The 17,261-nt window shown below is 44.4% G+C and overlaps 1 protein-coding gene across 1 annotated transcript; it reads left to right on the forward strand.

The window, feature by feature from the left end:
- Window positions 1–1,286: 1,286 nt before the first annotated feature.
- Window positions 1,287–16,244, forward strand: WHAMM (WASP homolog associated with actin, golgi membranes and microtubules). Its single transcript, XM_082321318.1, has 10 exons — window positions 1,287–1,889; window positions 5,199–5,372; window positions 6,743–6,893; window positions 7,427–7,596; window positions 8,301–8,466; window positions 9,432–9,619; window positions 11,055–11,141; window positions 11,226–11,321; window positions 11,706–12,180; window positions 14,949–16,244. Exons 1-10 carry the CDS (start codon window positions 1,350–1,352, stop codon window positions 15,233–15,235), a joined length of 2,334 nt encoding a protein of 777 aa, XP_082177444.1. The 5' UTR covers window positions 1,287–1,349; the 3' UTR covers window positions 15,236–16,244.
- The last annotated feature ends 1,017 nt before the right edge of the window (window positions 16,245–17,261 follow it).

Consider the following 17,261-nt stretch of genomic DNA (forward strand, 5'->3'; position numbering starts at 1 on the left):
TCCAGCATACACAATCTTCTGCTTGTGAACATGCGACTGAGCCAGCCTTGTCTTTAAGCACGTTTGAGAACATTGCATTATATGCATCTCGAGCTCAGAGGACAGTGCAAGGGGAAACGTCTATTGAATCCTGACACAGCTCTGCTTTTTGTTCCTTTTCCAATTAAACTTGGTGTCACCTCCTCACATTTCTAGCAGTGCAATTGTTTGCTGTTTCGGTAAGAAATTACAAGTTAATTACCCATGTAGTCATGATCTCGTTACTGCTGACAGTGCCTCTATCATCTGTGAGATCAGAGCAGAAATGTTTTCGCATAAATGATGTAGCCTTTGCTGAAATGTTAACATTCATGCTGTCAGACATGTTTTATTAATTTTTCAAGTGAGATCTTATTTTTTCTCTTATACTGTTAAGCTATGCTATCTTGCAGGCCTTAATTTATTGAAAAATTAGTAGTGTCAGCTTTGCTTCCAAAGCCTAGAATATAACATTCTGTTTATCATGAATTAAAGTCAGCCTTGCACACAAGGCCTGAATAAGAGACATGTGCTATATAAAACCCCCTTTGCTCCGCGCTCCGCTCAGAGGCCCGTGAGGCGGCATTTAGGTGGTATAATAAATACGACGACCTTAGGACTGAGTTTGATTAAAGGATAAGCACCATTTGACTGCGGGGTGGTTTGCGGCCACGGCCTCTGGGTGCACGGCACGGCAGGCGCTGGGGCCGCCCGCCGCCCCCAGGGCTCGAACGCTGACACCGGGTAGCACTCCTCTCCCTTTTGAAGCGCAAGGAACGAGCGTGGGGTTTCGGCTGGGAACGACGTGTGAAATTTCGCTGGGCCCGTGGGAACGATGGCTGGAAACCGGCTCGCACACGGCAGCTTCCCCTCCCTCAGCCAGTGGCCACAGCAGCCAATGGCTCGAACCCATGGGGCGCAGGAAAATGGCGGGGGCCTGCCTGGTGCAGGGACGCCCTGAGGTAACGCCCCTGCTCCTTCCCCCAGGGCTGTGTGTCTTCTGCACCCTGCCCACCGCTCTTCACAGAAATAACTGCTTATTTCACAAAAATAACTTTCTTTTTTTGCACTCTCGGGGCCTTTCTGCGTGCCTTGCGCAGGCCCCACCTCCCACTCTCTTATTATTTATTTTCGTGCCAGCCGTGTGGGGCCGCCCGCCCCGCCCCGCTCCGGTGGCCCCGCCCCCGGGCAACGCCCGCCAATGGGTCCGCCGGCTGCCTGTGACGTGCGGCGAGGGGCCCGCCCCCTCGCCGGGGTGCGCGCGGCGCCCTTAAGGCGGGTCGGTTTCCCTTTCGCTCCGCGGGCGCGGGGGCTGCGCGGCCGCCGCCATCATGGAGCCGCAGCCCGACAGCCTGGAGGGGTGGGTGGCCGTGCGCGACACCGCCTTCGCCGAGCCCCGGCCGCCGCGGCTCCGCTTCCTCGTGGGCTGGAACGGCGTGGAGGGCGCGTTCGCCGTGACCTGCCACGGCCGGGCGGAGGCGGCGGCGCAGGCCCCGCAGAGCTGGGCCGGCCTCTTCTCGGCGCCGGCCCTGCGCGGCGTCCACCGGCAGCTGGCGGCCGTCTGTCCGCGCCTGGAGCCCGCCTTCCCCGCGCTGCCGCCCGCGCTGCCCGGCGCCGCCGCCGGCGGCGGGCTCTGGGCCGTGCTGTTCCCCGGCGGCGCGGCGCCGGGCGAGGCCGAGGTGCAGGAGCTGTGCCGGGAGCTGGAGCTCTACCTGGGCTGGGCCCTGGAGCTCTGCGGCGGCCGCGTGGTGCTGGACGCCCTCTTCGCCGCCGACCGCCGGCACGACGACGAGTACTTCGAGAGTCTCCACGAGCTCCGCGGGAGGGCCCTGCGCGGCCACCTGGCCCGGGCCAAGGAGGCCCTGCGGCGGGTACGGGCCCCGGGGCCGGGCGGGGGGGCGGAGGGGCCGCCCCGCGGCGCCTGCGGGGGCCTCCGGCCTGGGCCGGCACCGCTGAGGGGGCGCAGCGGCCCGAGGCTGTCCCTGCGGGGCGGGCTGCCGCAGGGCCGCTCCCTCGGGCAGAAGAAGGTCTCCCTCGGTGCGGGACCGCCCTCGCTGTTCCGTGCCGCTGCACAGCTCGCAGGTGCCCCTGTCTGAGCCTCGGCTTCAGCGCCTCTTGCTCACCTGGGGGTTGCGTGCATGAGGCTGGCAGCCTCTGCTGCAGGAGCTTCAGTCGCTCGGGTCAGACTCACGTTTGGGTAACGTGAGGAAGGGTGACCAAGTCACTAATATCATCTTGCTCGTAGTGTTGTCCGTCTGGAAACGGTGAAGTCAACTTTTTCAAGTACTGAGTGTCATCGGTTTTCATAAGTACTACTTTATTAAGTGGAGAATAAGCTAACTCTGGGTGGGCAGTCAGTATAAGACATTGGGGCGCATACTTAAGCTGCAAGCACTCCTACAAAAACACAGTGCTAAAAATACCCAGCAGTGTTGTGCAATGGGTGGAATGGTAACCAAAAGAGAGTACAATCGTGCTCTAATTTTCTAACCTCCCTATGAAGGTCTCAGACTGCCTGTTTGCAGTAATGCCTACAACTGGGGGATTCTCAGGTTTTTTTATTAAAACCGAACTTAGCCATGGACCTATGCCAAATAGGTGTTTAGTAGTCAGAGGAGTTGTGTTATGTTTTTTTAAGTGTCAAATTCTGGCCTGATGAGTCTATGAACTAATGATGTTAGCCCTTTCTCCCCTTGGTACCATAAGTTTCTTCTTGCTGCAGATGTGTTCCTGTTTTTTTTCCCCCTTGTAGTAAGCATGAGTTTAAAGGATGATGTCTAGTAACGTGGTTGCAATTAGGACATCAGTATGTTAAAGCAAGAGTTACAGACACTTCAAGCTCACTGGTGTGTTGCTGCTATAGTTTTCTTGCAGTATCTGTTTGCAGTCTATTTCCTGGCAAAGCAAGCTGAAAGGTTTTTTTTATGAAAATTGTCATGCTTTGGAGGAAAGTTAAGACACTTGGCTTTAGCCTTTTGTTTCCTATTTCAGTCTTCAACAGCTGTAACAACATTACTGTTTCAGAAAGGCACTGTTTTTAAAAAGACAACTTTAGTTTATGTGAACTTCATGTACAGTGTTGTATACAAAAGCTACGGTTTCTGTAACTGACTAAAACCCTTCCTGGCCCAGTTAGAAATACATTCTAGCCACCATGCTCTTTTGCAAGCAGCACAAGCATGTACAGCCATGTGGCAGTTTGGGGTTTGGTGGTTAGGTATAACTCAGTGCCAGATATTCTGCTATTTCCAACTATGTTTTAGATATGGCTAAACATGCTATAGAGTGTTGTTGCATTTGCAGGCCTAACATAAATTCAGGGATGTAAATTAATTATATTGCAGTCTAGACCAAGTTACACAAGACTCAAGAAATAAAATCTGCCTTTTCTGGCACTAAACTAGCCTTATGTATCAGAGCATCCTTCTTCCCCTTTTACATCCATGTCCTTCTCAAATACTTCATCCTTCTGGGCCAGGAAATTAATTTTGAAGAATGCAGAAGATACTGGTACAAGATGGAGGAGGATAATATGGTGTAAATGCTTCTTTTTTGCATGTGTGTTCAAAGGCAAAGGAAAAAAGCCCAAGAGCAATACCATTACAACAACCAGAATTGTCAGTTGGGCTAATGGTGAACCAGAGTTCTATGAAAAGAATAACAGACTATGTAAAAGCAAGGATTTTATTTTAAAACAGACAAAATGTTGCCACCCAACCCCCTGTTGTCCCCCCAAAAAAACCCAGACCCTTGTAACGAATAATTGTCTCAGGAGTTGACTTTAAAATTTCACTAATACTTCCCCTCTACTCACTATAAACATCCTCCAGGAGCAGCAGGACCCTCATTACTTGCTTTGAGTATGGGAACCAGAAAGCAAACTGTTGTGTTCCTATTTGGCTTCGATAGTGGGGGGAAAAAGCAGACTGTTAAATTGCTGCAGGTGGGCCCTAGGACTGTGTCTGAGCTACCATGAGCTCCTGAGGAAGCCTAAGGGGCCACAGGACTTCTGGGATTATCAGAAATGTTGCAGTTCAGATCCTTTTCTTCCCCTGTCCTGCCTGTGCTAGGCCTGGAGGGAGGATGGGTGGGAAATGCCCTTGAGCTGACTTCTACAGATTTTCTCTGGGGAGATGCCTCCACAGCTGGGAACTTTGCTCCTGCTGTCTTACCCAGGCTCAGCTGGCAAGAGCAAAGTTGATGGTTTAATTTCAGTGCTTTTTGGTTGCAACACAATCAAGCTTATGTTTCTAATGCTTTTTCTCATTGTAGCACCAAACACCCCCGTTCCCTTCCCTTCTTACAGAGCTGTAGAGCAAACGCTGTCCTTCCAGGAAGGTCTGTGTTTCTCAGTGGAACTTACCTGTGTTCTCTCAGCTGGCTCACTCTATCCTGGCACATAGAGCACGCCATGGTCTCTGCTAGCTGCTGTCAAAGAAAAATCTTTGAAACTTTGATTGGTGCCAGTAAACAAATGCAACTGAGGGGAAGTTTCCAAGTTTGTATTTTATCATAGAAGCAAATAAAGATCTTAAATAAGGGCTAGTGTATCAGAAAGGCGGTCATTCCATGGAAGAATTACAAGTTACAGTGTGTAATATCACTAGAACTGAGATTAGAATAAACTATTATAAATTATACAAAAGTTAAAGGAATTTAACTGCAGGGTATATCAGGAGTAGAAATCTGTTTCTGAGTTCTTATTTTTAAATGGCAATATGATTTTTCTATGCCCAAAGTCAGAAATTCTGGATCCAGAAACTCATTTCATATTAGCAGGCATTTAGTAATTGTGGAAGCAATGCAAGAGCTAGTTTAAGTATACCTTATTTGTCCTTCCAGTACACAGACTCCCCCAGTTTCCCATTTGTGTTTATAAAAAGCAGCAACCAAGTCATCTGCACACAGCTATTAGAATTTCTGTGGTGGAAGCCCTAGGCATGATACTCCTTGCAGTCTCCCAATGTAATATGCAGCAATTAGTGCCTTTAACAGTGTGGTGTTAAAGATATTTCCAGCTAGGGGTGGCTGCTGAATGCCTGGCATATACCTCCTGTGTAGTGGGAAGTCTTGCCTGTTCATCAAATGACAAACGGCAGGTCCTTTCCACCAGAGCTCATTAGCAGTCAGCACATATGAATGCAAAGCAGCTAAGTCTGATTTACCTTTTATCCCACTAGGTTCTTCAGCAGCATAAAAATGCTGACACAATGGTGGCTTTGATGAAGGTTTATGAAGAAGAAGACGAAGCTTATCAGGATTTGGTCACCATGGCAACACAATTCTACCAGTATTTACTGCAGCCCTTCAGAGATATGCGAGAGCTGGCGACACTGTACAAACTGGAAATCCTGGTAGGTCTGCCTTGACAGAGTGAAAGGCCAAGTTATATAGTGGGGCATCGGCTGCTCTTGGAGCAGTTTAGACTCAAATCACTTACCGTTCCCTACCTCTGTCTGTACCTACTTTTTTTTCCCCCCTGCCAAGCCACCAAACGTGACTGAGAAATTCAGAGTTAGGGCAGAACCACTCTCAGAGGATCTCGGAGTCCATGGTATTGGCTTGAATAGAACTGCAGCTGCCTTCCCACCAATGTCCCACTTCCTTCTGTTTTGAGGAATTAAAAGGAAAACATCCCCAAGCTCCACCTCTCTGGGGTTTACTCTCTGGTAGGTTAAATTTACAGAGATCTAAGTAGCCTTCGTTGTGCCGCCTTCAGTGGGATTAGTTTGTGACACTGAGAATGCTATCCCCCAGCAATGCTGATGCACCAAATTAACTCAGTTGTGGTGGTAGAACAGAAGGCAGAAGGAGACCTTACCTTGCAAAGCAGTTTTCCATTGCTGCTACAACCTGCTAGAAGTACAGATTAAAACATGTCAGTTGTCACGGCGTTCATTTAATTTTATGTGCATCTTAAACTGGAAGCACATACTGAAAGTTAGCATGCCCCTGGAGAAGGCAGCCACCTTTGGCATATTTTGATTTTTCCTTAAATAGTCTGTTAAAATTAAAGCGAGCTGTTAATGTTCTTGAAAAGAGCAGAACAGTTTTAAGTTTAGACTGAGGTTCTTGGATACAGAAAGTCTAAATCTGTGCAGATAAAATATCCAATATGCTGTACTGAAAATTAAAGTGAAAACTGGAATGGGTGAAACAGAAAGTTTGTTTCTGTATGAAAAAACCTCTTGGGGGATATTTAGGCTCATTTGAAATCTAATTCTTTAAAAAAAATATTTGAATACTAGTCTTGTACCCATGTACACTTTGTGGACTTGAAAATACTCTCTTATGTTTCTTCTCTATATCCCTGTTCCTGTGTGAAAGAACTGCCAAACTGGAGAACCTGACAGTGCAATGTGCTGTCAACACGTGGGGAAAAATAGAAGAGAACATTGCGTGTAGCAGAGTGGTTTTGAGTTGCTTTTAGTAACAACTAAAACCACTTGTGTTGGACGTGATTTTTAAGATGATAGTTTAAAAATATTTTAAGAAATAAATCCGAAGTTAAGCATGAAGTCATGACTGGGCAACAAAGGGTCTGACTTTGCCTAGAGAATGAGGAACAGGGCAATACATAGGCATGAGTAGTGATTCACTTTGTGACAGGTGAGGGGAAGGTCATGTTTGCCACTGTGCTCTGCCTTGCTTGAAAAGTATAGCATAATGCAAGCTGCACCACTGTGGTAACCAGTTGGCAACTGAGAATTTTGTCTCCTTGCAGAAGTCTTTGCAGTATGATAATTTGGGGCCTAAAAGAGTAGCAGCTTTGCAGAAAGATGCTGAAGAATGGACTAAGCGAGCTGAGAATGCTGTGTGCTCCATTCAGGATATCACGGTGAACTACTTCAAGGAAACTGTAAAGGCTCTGGCAGGTAAGCAGAATGATTTACACAAAAGGTTGTGCAAATACTTGACTTAGGTGCTGAGAGCTCTTCTTATCACCTTGGCTGGTCTCTCTCTGCAGACCCTGAGGTTAGGATGAGTGTCCAGCTTAAGAAAGAAGCATTTTATTCGCTTAAGATTTATATCTTTTAACCAATGTGGTTTACAACTTGCATTTGGCTTGCACACAGACATTATTAAGGCCTGGGACTTATGGCTGCAAACCTCTGAACAAAAACCATGGGCACTTTTAATGCTCGATATGGAAGCCTCAAGGATTTCAGCATGTTAACTGAGTACATTACTGTGTAACTGTTAAGGCATGTTTCCATGGTACAATGGAGTATTTTACTTACATATATAAAATCATAAATTCAACCTTTTAGTCTTGTAATTTCTAAAGAAGCTTGAGAAATTGTTTAATAGCATCAGCATTTTTTAGTACTGCAGCTATAGCAGAAACACATAAGGGCTATTAGTACACTGCATTTCTCATATCTTACTGCAATGTTTTAATCTGCAGCAATGCACAAACAGATGGAACAAGATCAGGAAAGATTTGGTAAAACCACCTGGGCATCAGCTTTGCCACGACTAGAAAACCTGAAATGTATGTTAGCTAAAGAAACCCTTCAGCATTTGAGGGCAAGAGAGTTGTGCCTGAAACAGAAGAGAGCTGGCATTCAGAAAAACGTAAGACCTTGAAAAGCCTCCTTTTCTGTCGCTGTTCTGTAAAGGGCTGATCAAAACCTACCGAAGTGGTCATGGGAGTAGACTTGCAAAGTCTTTGTCTATGAAACAGCTTAGGTTTTCAACATGGTTTTAAGTTGTGGAAAAATGCGCGTCTCCAGTTTTTTAAAATTGTTCCTGCACGTATGAGGACACTTAGCAAAGGTTAAGATACATGCTTTTACAGTTCAAGTGTGAGGTTAGCATTTGTGATATTAACCTTTAAAATTGTTAATTTTAGGGAGATAAAGACCAGATATTATTTTCAGAGGACACTGCAAAATAAAGATACTTATTTAATTTTAATCTTCTGATCTTATTGATTTGATGCCATCTAACTGCTGCTAGGAGTACCAGGTATTTATTTTCCAAGAGTACTGTACTACATCATATATAATTGTTTTCAGGAGCAGTATTATTTGTGCAGATTATAATGAAGTCTTTTCCTGGTAGACTTAAGGTAAACTTACACTTTAGGTTAATAAGGCTCTCTGCTCCTCTGAGTTTGTGCTCCAAACCATTTCTAATGTTCTGTTGTTTCCATACCAAAGCACCTAAGCAGCTGCCAGTTAGGCCAGGCTGTGTACAGGTATTTTTGCATCCGTGCATGTTTCATGTGTGCGTATTTTGTTATTAATGCTTTTTATTTTCTATTTGGGGCTATACAGTTGGAGAATCTCAGTGAACAAGAAGAGAACCTAACTGTAGTGGAGGAGCTGGAAATACAGTATTATGAAACGCAGCTGGAATTATATAATGTACAACTTGAAGTACTGAAACATGAAGAGATGCTGCTTATTGTACAGTTGGACACTTTAAGGAGACAGATTAAAGGTAAGAATAAACAAATATTTAAGCACATATACAAAACACAGGAGTGATATAGCCTGCTCTGTTTTCATTTAAAAAAAAAAAAAAAGGTTGATTGTCACTGCTCAGGTCTCAATAGTAGAAAGCATCGTTGGAAAACACTGATGCCGTGGCACCATCTGATATTTTGCCTCCTGACTAATTAGACACTAATTTGATAACACAAGTTTAAAAAAAAACATCACACTGGTAGCTCATCTTGACAGCAGCTGTGATATGTGCATGCACTGGTTTAGCATATGGAATAACTTATATTGAAAATACTTAACTGCTCTCGCAGTTACAGGATCTATGGATAGAAACTCTGGATATTGTGACCTGCTGGAATGGGTCCTGAAATTCATCACAAATCTGTTGTAATTTAACATGTAGAAATTGCAAAATACACCCTGTAATGACAAAAAGAGGTGATTATAGCTAGATGGTGCTTGAGTACTGCTGTATTCCAGTTTAAGTGTCTCTTCATAACATTTTTATGACCAAATTAGGCACCAGTTGTTTATGCTTATTTGTGCTTATGAATTCTCTATTACTGTGAAGTAAACATTGCTCCTGCTTGTTTCATAATTAAAACCTGGTGAATAGTAAAACAAGTCACCCAGTGTTGATCAGAACAGTCTTCAGTTTTCCAGGAAAACTCCAGTCGGTGAAGGTAGGAGTTAAAGCACAGAGAGACATTTGAAAGAGGAAGCTAAATAACAACAAGTGCTAACAGCATAAATTTGATCCTGCAAAGAACCCCTGTGAGTAACATGACATGTTTGCGTAAGACTTTGAAGGACGAAGGACCAAGCTCGGCTCCGGAGTATTACACTTTCTAAGAACTAACTCACTGCTTTCAATGGCTTTTAAAATGTCATTAGTTCTTTAAATGTGTAAATAACTGTGGCAATTTTGGGTTTTTAAAAAAATGCCAAATGCCTTTTTAGAGAAACAGGATGAAGTTGTTTACTATGATACATGTGAAAGTCCTGAGGAGCTCAAGGTCATTGAACAGACAATGGGACAACATTACGCTAACTTGTCAGAAATGACGATGCTGAGGCAGAAGACTAAGCAGTTGGAGACAAAGCGTGGGACTGTCTGTGCGAGGAGAGCCTACCTCAGGAACAAAAAAGTAAATGCAGTCCTGGAGATGTGCATTTTCTTTAGCTGATGTCTTGACTCACGAGGGATGTACAGGAAACAACTAGGGAAGCTTTGGGTGGAGCATACAAGATGATACGTGACTCAGTGCCAAGGCCTCCAAACAGAAAGAGGGGCAATGTGATTTTAAGCCAGCTTTACACTCCACTGTATGGTGCAAGTGCCTCTCTAGTTTATTAAGAGAGCACAGACTTACATGGTGTTCCCCTGTCAGCTAAACCTTACCAGAGCCCTGCTGTGGCCAGCTGGAGCTTTGCCCTGGCAGCCTTTTACAAAGCAGCTGCAGTACAGGAGGAGATGGCCTGCAATGAAGGAAGCTGCAGTGACAGAACAACCCACAAAGTGATACTTTACCTTTGAATGGGAGGGAGGAGAATATTTAACTGCTACAATTCTCTCTCCAGCCTCTCAGTTCTGTGCAAAGGGCAGTTTTTTCCTTTGTTTCCCATTCAGAGCAGAACACCAGGAAGACAGGAGAGATCACAGTTGACTCTCATGAACCTTCCCAGTGAGCTGAGCTTACCTTACACCTGCACAGTCCTGCTGGGGCAGAGAGCAGAGTTTAAGCTCCAGTCTGTCTGGCCCTTTACCCCTCACTAGCCTGGACGAAATGGGAATGACATTGGAAATGTTTTGCGAGCCATCATTGTCTCTTGCTTGCAACTGCTTCCTCAGCAGACGCTTCCTTTGCTTCTGTTTTCATTCACTTAATTGCTGTCTCTTGGTTATATAACACTAAAGCCAAATGCCAGATGATTTGCAAATGCTTACCCAGCCATGTGGATAATCCTCCTCTGTACAGTGACAAATAGCGACTCCCAGAGAAAATATTGAAGCCTGCAGCTTCTATGCAGCACTTTGTTACTAACAGAAGGTAGCCCTGTTAGGCATTCATTGTGCTTCCCATACCTTTGCTTCCCTGGCTTTTGTACTTGGGAGCTATGGCAGATAAGGGACAAGGGGAAAGTAGCCTTGTATTTTTGTAATGCCCTGCTAGCTTCCCTCATGTCTTTGCATGCCTTCCTTCCAGCTGGTATCTGGGTGAAATTTCTTCAGAGCTTGTTGCTGCTTACTTTTTTTTTTTCTTTCATCTCCTTTTTTTTAACCTAAAGGTAAGACAGAGGGATTGATTCAGATCTGGGTATGTTCCCTCTGCAGCGTGAATAAGCCTATCACTAATTAGGAGAACAAAAGATCCCGTTGGCTTTGGCCATGAAGGAGTCCCACAGACTTTACCTTCAGGGTCTCACCTCTGCCACTGATTGAGCTTAGCCATACTTCTTGGTACAGCTAAGCACTCGGCCTTGGTCGCTGTGTAGTGACTTGTGCACAGGAGTTAGTGGCACAGATGGTGCACAGTAAATGTGAACTAACCAAGGGTTGCATGAATTTTGCTGTTCTACCAGGATCAATGTGAAGCAAGCCATCGGCAGAGACTGCAGCAGGCAGAAGAGAGCAAAAAACGCTTCCAGCAGCATCACAGCATACAGATAGTGAGTACTGAATAGCAGCCTTGGAGAATCTGGCAGCTGCTTGTTTTCACGCACTAATGCTCACTTACTTGTGTTTTAATGCAGAAGAGAGACAAGCAAAAAGAGGAGGAGAAAAAGAAAAAAGCTTGGATAAGCCAGGAACGTCAGAAAACACTGGAGAGGCTGAAAACATTCAGGGAGGCAAGCACTGTGAACTACTACAGTAGTCCTAAATGGTGTCAAAACATAACGTCAGAACATAGCGATAGCTCACGTGTGAGCATGGTCCAAATCAGAGACAACCATTTGGATAGCCTAAAATAGGACTGTGTGTAATGAGTCAACAGGTTTAAATCCACTAAGGATATAGCTTCCAGGTACAGAACCTGTTGCAAAGAATACAAGTGAAGAAATGGCTTTGAAAGAAATACTTTTATATTAATTTAAATCTGTTCAGGGTTGAATTTTCTGCTTGAATGGGGGAGTGGGACAGGTCTGTACTCTGTGGCTTTTTGTCTCTTTGGGGTTGATGTTTCGGCCACTCCAATGGAGATGTGACTTCCTGCCTTATGATTCATTTTTCAGAATTGTCCAGCTCGTGTTGTTCTGAAAACATCGAGTCCCCAGCCTCTCGGTCCCAAGCTGCCACGAAGCATCACTCAGCAGGCTGCAGTACTGTCCCCTCCACCTTCATCGAGAGCAAGGGCAGCTCCGGAGCAGCCAAAGAGCATACTGATAGTAGAAGCCAAAGAATCAAAAGCTTCACATCAGAACACCCCAGCAGATATACCTGTCCAGATTTTTGTTACTGCTGGTGGCTCAGAGCAACAAAAGCACAGTGAGGGATTGATGGTCTCTCCATCCTCCCCACCACCACCACCTCCTCCGCCTCCTCCTCCTTTACCCCCTCATCCCCCACCTCGCCCCTTACCTCTTCAGTTAAAGACGCCATCAGCAATAGAGGATAAGCCACTTCCCCTTAGCGCCGATGGGCCCACAGAAAGCCCTGCACTGCACAAACAGGATGACTCATCCAGGAGGTCTATAAATAATTATGTAGGTAAGAAGGCTCACATCAACTGGTGTTCTTTTTTTTTTAGTTTCCTGAATTGTTCGGTTCTCCCTCCCTCTGGTTCTGGACAGGAATAGTGTGCAGTCTTGCTCAATAAAATTCAGCTCTTGGAAAGCTTAGTCTAAGAAACTGCACACAATAACACTGACCATAACTCAGGATGCTAAATGAGTAGCAATGATTTGTGTATCTGGTTTGATACACTTCAGAGGGTCCTGATAGAGTGTGTGACTCCGTGCTTTTGGGGAAGTCCTGTCAAATTGGACAGGGCGATCTTTTAGGACATCTGAAATTGAATATCTTCTGGAATCCTACATTTATTAAGTACAGCCTTACAAGTTAGTTTAAACCATGCTTAATCACAGCACTACTAGTTCTGTGGAGATCTTAATTCAGGACCTGCGTTTCTTACAACACTGCAAATCCCACTGCTGTAATAGGTAGGAAGGTGTCAGAAGAAATTCCAAGGGCAGGGGGTTTATTCATGTTTTTTGGTGAGAAGCAACCTTTATTACCAGGTTGGTTCTTGCCACAACTTTGCAACTTTTGAACCAAATGTGGCATTTTGATTGAGGATTGATCACCTGTTCAGCCAGAAGACCACTGTGGGTCAATTTGTGGTTGTACTAAGGCTGCACTTCAGTGTTTATGACTTACGTACTACAGAGCTAGCAGTTGGGCTGCTTGCATTTCTAATGTATACACAGCCTGTGTCCACTTATAATTTTCTAAATAAAGGTTTCTTAAGAGAATTCATGCAGAATTCCACCAGGATTTGAAAGGCAGATGAATAGCTTTGGCATACTAACATTCATAGGGCAAAAAATCCTGCTCTGTTGCACCTCTGCTTTGTTAGTAAGATCGTGCAGGTGTAATTGAAGGCTGAAGTCGGCAATTGAAACCGTAGTTTGAATGAGAATAGGGCTCAGCAGCCTCCCAAGGCTGCACTGGTTACATGCTGCTAATAGGCTTATTTTTATCTCTAAAGCAAGCACATATTTTGACTGTCAGAGAGATTGATCTAAGTTGGAAGGCAGCAATTTTTTATTGTCATTTTTCACAGTGGAGCTTATGCTAGAATGAAGCATGTCTTTAAATGTGGTACATTCCTTTTCCTTTTCAGACTATTCACAATACATCTAAGCAACCTTTGCATTCTCTCAGTTCAGAGGCAAACCACATGCAGAAATACCAAGGAAGGTTCAGCATTTTCAGTTCTTCCAAGGTGTGGGGAAGTACAAGCAGCTGAAGGGCTGAGACACAGTTGGGTTACTGTGACAAACTACTGTGCGTCCAGTGGATCAGGATGCGGACTTCAGTCTGGGAGGTCTGTGGGATAACTCTACCACAGATACGCTTAAAAAGCTTTGATTAGCAACAGGAGTTGTACGCCAGAGTAGCCTGATTGTTACTGGAACAGCCTTGCTAGTAGCTAATATTTACCACCATTCACAGCCTAACATGGATGTCCTTTCATTATTGTGGATAAGAAAAATCCTTTTTTGTTTATTGGAGAGATCCGATTGGTTGTTACACCTATTTCATGAAGAAAACCAGCATGCTAATTGCTGTAATAGTAATCGGTAAAATACTGCCACAGGAACTTACTGAAACAGCTTCATAAACAGGTTCTTTGGACTACTCATGTCTTTGCACGTGAAAAGCCAGGAGAGATTCATATTCTGGTGTTGAAAATATTGTCTGTGATGTGTTAACATACTTTTCAAGGGGAACTTTTATAATTTGTTAGCCCGACTAGTCTTTTACCAGGCAGCCCATTTGATTAATAGACTTAAGACTTTCTTACTCGAAGGCTTTGTAAGACAACTTGGTGGATCTTTGCTTGATCCTTTTCTGGCATCTCAGCCTCTGAAGGTACCACAGGATTTAGCAGAATGTTAAATTTCAAGTACTTGATGTTAATCGCGTAACCTTCTGTGCACTGCGCACGGCAAAAATAACTTCTGGCTGTGAGGCACAGATGGTCTGAACCTATGGCTGTAGGAGTCGACTGCTGTCCAGGGAACTGCCTCCCTGTCCAACAGTCTGAAGCTAGGAACAAAGAATCCAACAGAAGGAGTAAAATGCAAATTACAGCGTGTATCAAGAGAACTAGTGGAAGCTCTCTCAGTATGGTGTCCTTTATGGTCTGAAATTCAGAAACATACGCCTGGGATTTAAATCATGTTGTAAAATGGGAATTATTTTTTAAGTCCATACAGAAAAGAGCTGCCTGCCTGCCTGCTTAGGGCCTGATCTGGCTCCCACTGACTTCAGTGGTGCAGTTTCAAGCCCTTCTACTCAAATCCTTTCATTTTTCTCTTGACTGAGCAAAAATGCAATTGACAGTCTCAGCAGGCATCTGAGCAAGCTAGGAGGAATGGTAGATGGTTTGTAATACAAAATACAAGAGATTTTTTTGGTTCAGTGAAATTTTTTTGAAAGGCCATAAAGTTGTAATGAAAAAGAAGCATACTCCTTTGTGTATAATTTCTTCTTGGAGCACAACCTCGTATAATGTTGAAGAGGCATTGGATTCTCAATTCAAGATATAAAAGCTTTAACTGCTTTTTAAAAGCAGTTCCAGAGCCTGGTGTGGCAGAAGCTTGAAAGAGTCTGTGCCAGAACATACCAGGCGTTTTTCTGTCTCTAGCAAAGATGAAAGGAAGAACCCTGAACACTTGGGTAGGGTTTTATACCTCTAAGCGTGGTTGTCTTGTTCTTTCTTCTGGTAACAATAGATTTATCTGTTGCAGGCTCCATGGATGAGGTTTTGGCTTCTCTAAAACGCAGTGAAGTTCATCTTCGCAAAGTGGAAGAGCCGAATCCGTATGCCTCTCTAAAAGACAACATCCTCTCTGCCATAAGGCAAGGAGTTAAACTAAGAAAAGTGAATCGAGATACTGAGAAAGACGTCAGTAAAGGATCCACTAATGAGCTAGAGAGAAGCATTAAGGCAGTCATCCAGAGAATTAAGAAAGTGTCTGCTGATTCTGAAGAAGAGGAAAACAATGATCAGAATAATGGAGAATGGGACAGCTAACCAATTCAGAGGAACAGACGTACTGACTGGAACAGAGAGTGTTGTCTCATTTGCACGTTGTAGAAGACTGTCCCTTTCAAAATGAAAGAACAGCGTGAATCTGTGTGTTCTTCTCACAGTCCAAAATGTCTTGTAAAGTAAAAGAATCCTATTGATTTTCTCCAGGAGCTGCAAATCATTATTTTTGCATGAGAAATCATACTCCAAAATATGCTTGCATTAATAGATATTTCTGACTCAACCATGTAGAATTTTCACCACGTCTGAAGACAGCTAAAAAGCTGGATTGAAACATACGGTGTTTAGGTTGTTACTACAAGTAGGTAATGCTATCACAACACAGTTTAAGGAGTGAAAAACTAACTGAACATCTATTTTGTCAGATAAAAGTAGAACCAAATCTGTGGAGAGGCAGACCAGAAAACAGCATAATCTGGAACCTCTCATTCCTACCTCCGTTATCCGGAAATTTCTTTAACATTTTGCTTGTCTAATACAGCTCACTCTCAACTACCTACGTGGATACTCTGTTTATCATTATGTTATAAAGTGTGCACTTAAGAATGGGCTTGGTAATGCTGATTGGGAAAATTGTTATCAAGTTTGAAATAAACACTACTATAGTAATTACCGAAAAGTTTACTTTTTAGCTGGAAGCTTAAATATAGAGGATTTTTAGATGCTAAATGTTTTTCATGCATCTACATTTACAATGAACTGTTGGCATGAAAGAGCCAAAATATTGTATATAATATTTTCTGGGATCGAGCCCTGTAATACAGAGCTGCATTTCTCCTCTGAGAACATCAATATATGTTTATAGCTACTCTCATGAATTTAAATTACCTGATAGCCTTATAAATGGCAGAAATTTGCATTGTGCCTGGAACCTGACTATTTAAAAATTCAGCTACATTCAGTTTAGAGACTGTTTCTATTTTGGGTAGATAGTGACAAAAATGAATCAAATTTTCTTTTGGAGTTTATACTGACCCTTAATAAAAATACATCCTGACAGAAGAAGTGGATTCAGTGTGCTGTCATTTTAGGATACTGCTGTGAAGTAAGCATTTCTTACACCACGGTACTCTGGTTTTTGGTAGCAAGTGGCAGCCATGCGGCAACTGTGCTCTCTCACTAACGGTATATGTAAATGACCTTATTTTCTCAAATATTTATGAATTGTAATTTGGTAACAAAATTGCAAATATGGTGCTTTAATTCCCTATTTTACTGTAGAGTAGCAGATCTGATTAATCAGCACAGTAAATACGTATGCAACAGTTTTCATGCGAGAAGCAGAAGCAGCAGCTGGGGGTTCATTTTTTTACTGTTTCAGCACCTATGGCTATTTGGAAGTCAGAAAAAAAACCACCTTTTTTTGTCCACTGCCATCAAAGCAAATGGAGACAAAAGCGGCGGCAGCAGCAACACGGGTCAGTTCTCACTCGACGCTTTGGATGTCTGCAGAGGGGAGCTGGCAGGCGCGGTGCCGCCGCGCGTCCACGCCGCCCTGCCTGCCCCGAGCCGAACTGGGGGGAGCGGGGGCGAATTTATTGCGCGTTCAGGCTTCAGCATCCCAAACGCTGAATGCTTCCCATAGACTGGAACCGAGGACAAAATCTGGTCCTTCGAGAGTGGAGATCTCTTCCCCAGGGTTACCCTGGGCAGAGGGGGTGCTCGGCCGGCGGCAGGGAGCAGCGAAGGGGGCTGGGGCTGGGGCCGAGAGCTGCCCTCACGCACGCTGTGCCCTTTAGCAGCGCCGTTATTTAAAGCTGAGGGAAAGGGCACCGGGGCTCGGCTGCCTTCCCACGACTGGTCCCTCCTGCCAAACGGCAGCTCCGAGTCCAGGGCAGAGCCCTTCGCCGTTTTATTACTATGATTGAATTCTCAGCTACAGTGCTAGGGAGTTAAATGCAGCGGTTTAAAGTATGCAGAGAATAAGTGAGTTGCAACTTCTCCAACAAATCTTGCAGCTTTTGTGTGTTTAACAGCAGCAATTTCACCCAGGAGAGGCCGTCTGAGT

This window comes from Platalea leucorodia (genome assembly GCF_965183815.1).
Source record: "Platalea leucorodia genome assembly, chromosome: 9".
Classification (NCBI taxonomy): domain Eukaryota; kingdom Metazoa; phylum Chordata; class Aves; order Pelecaniformes; family Threskiornithidae; genus Platalea; species Platalea leucorodia.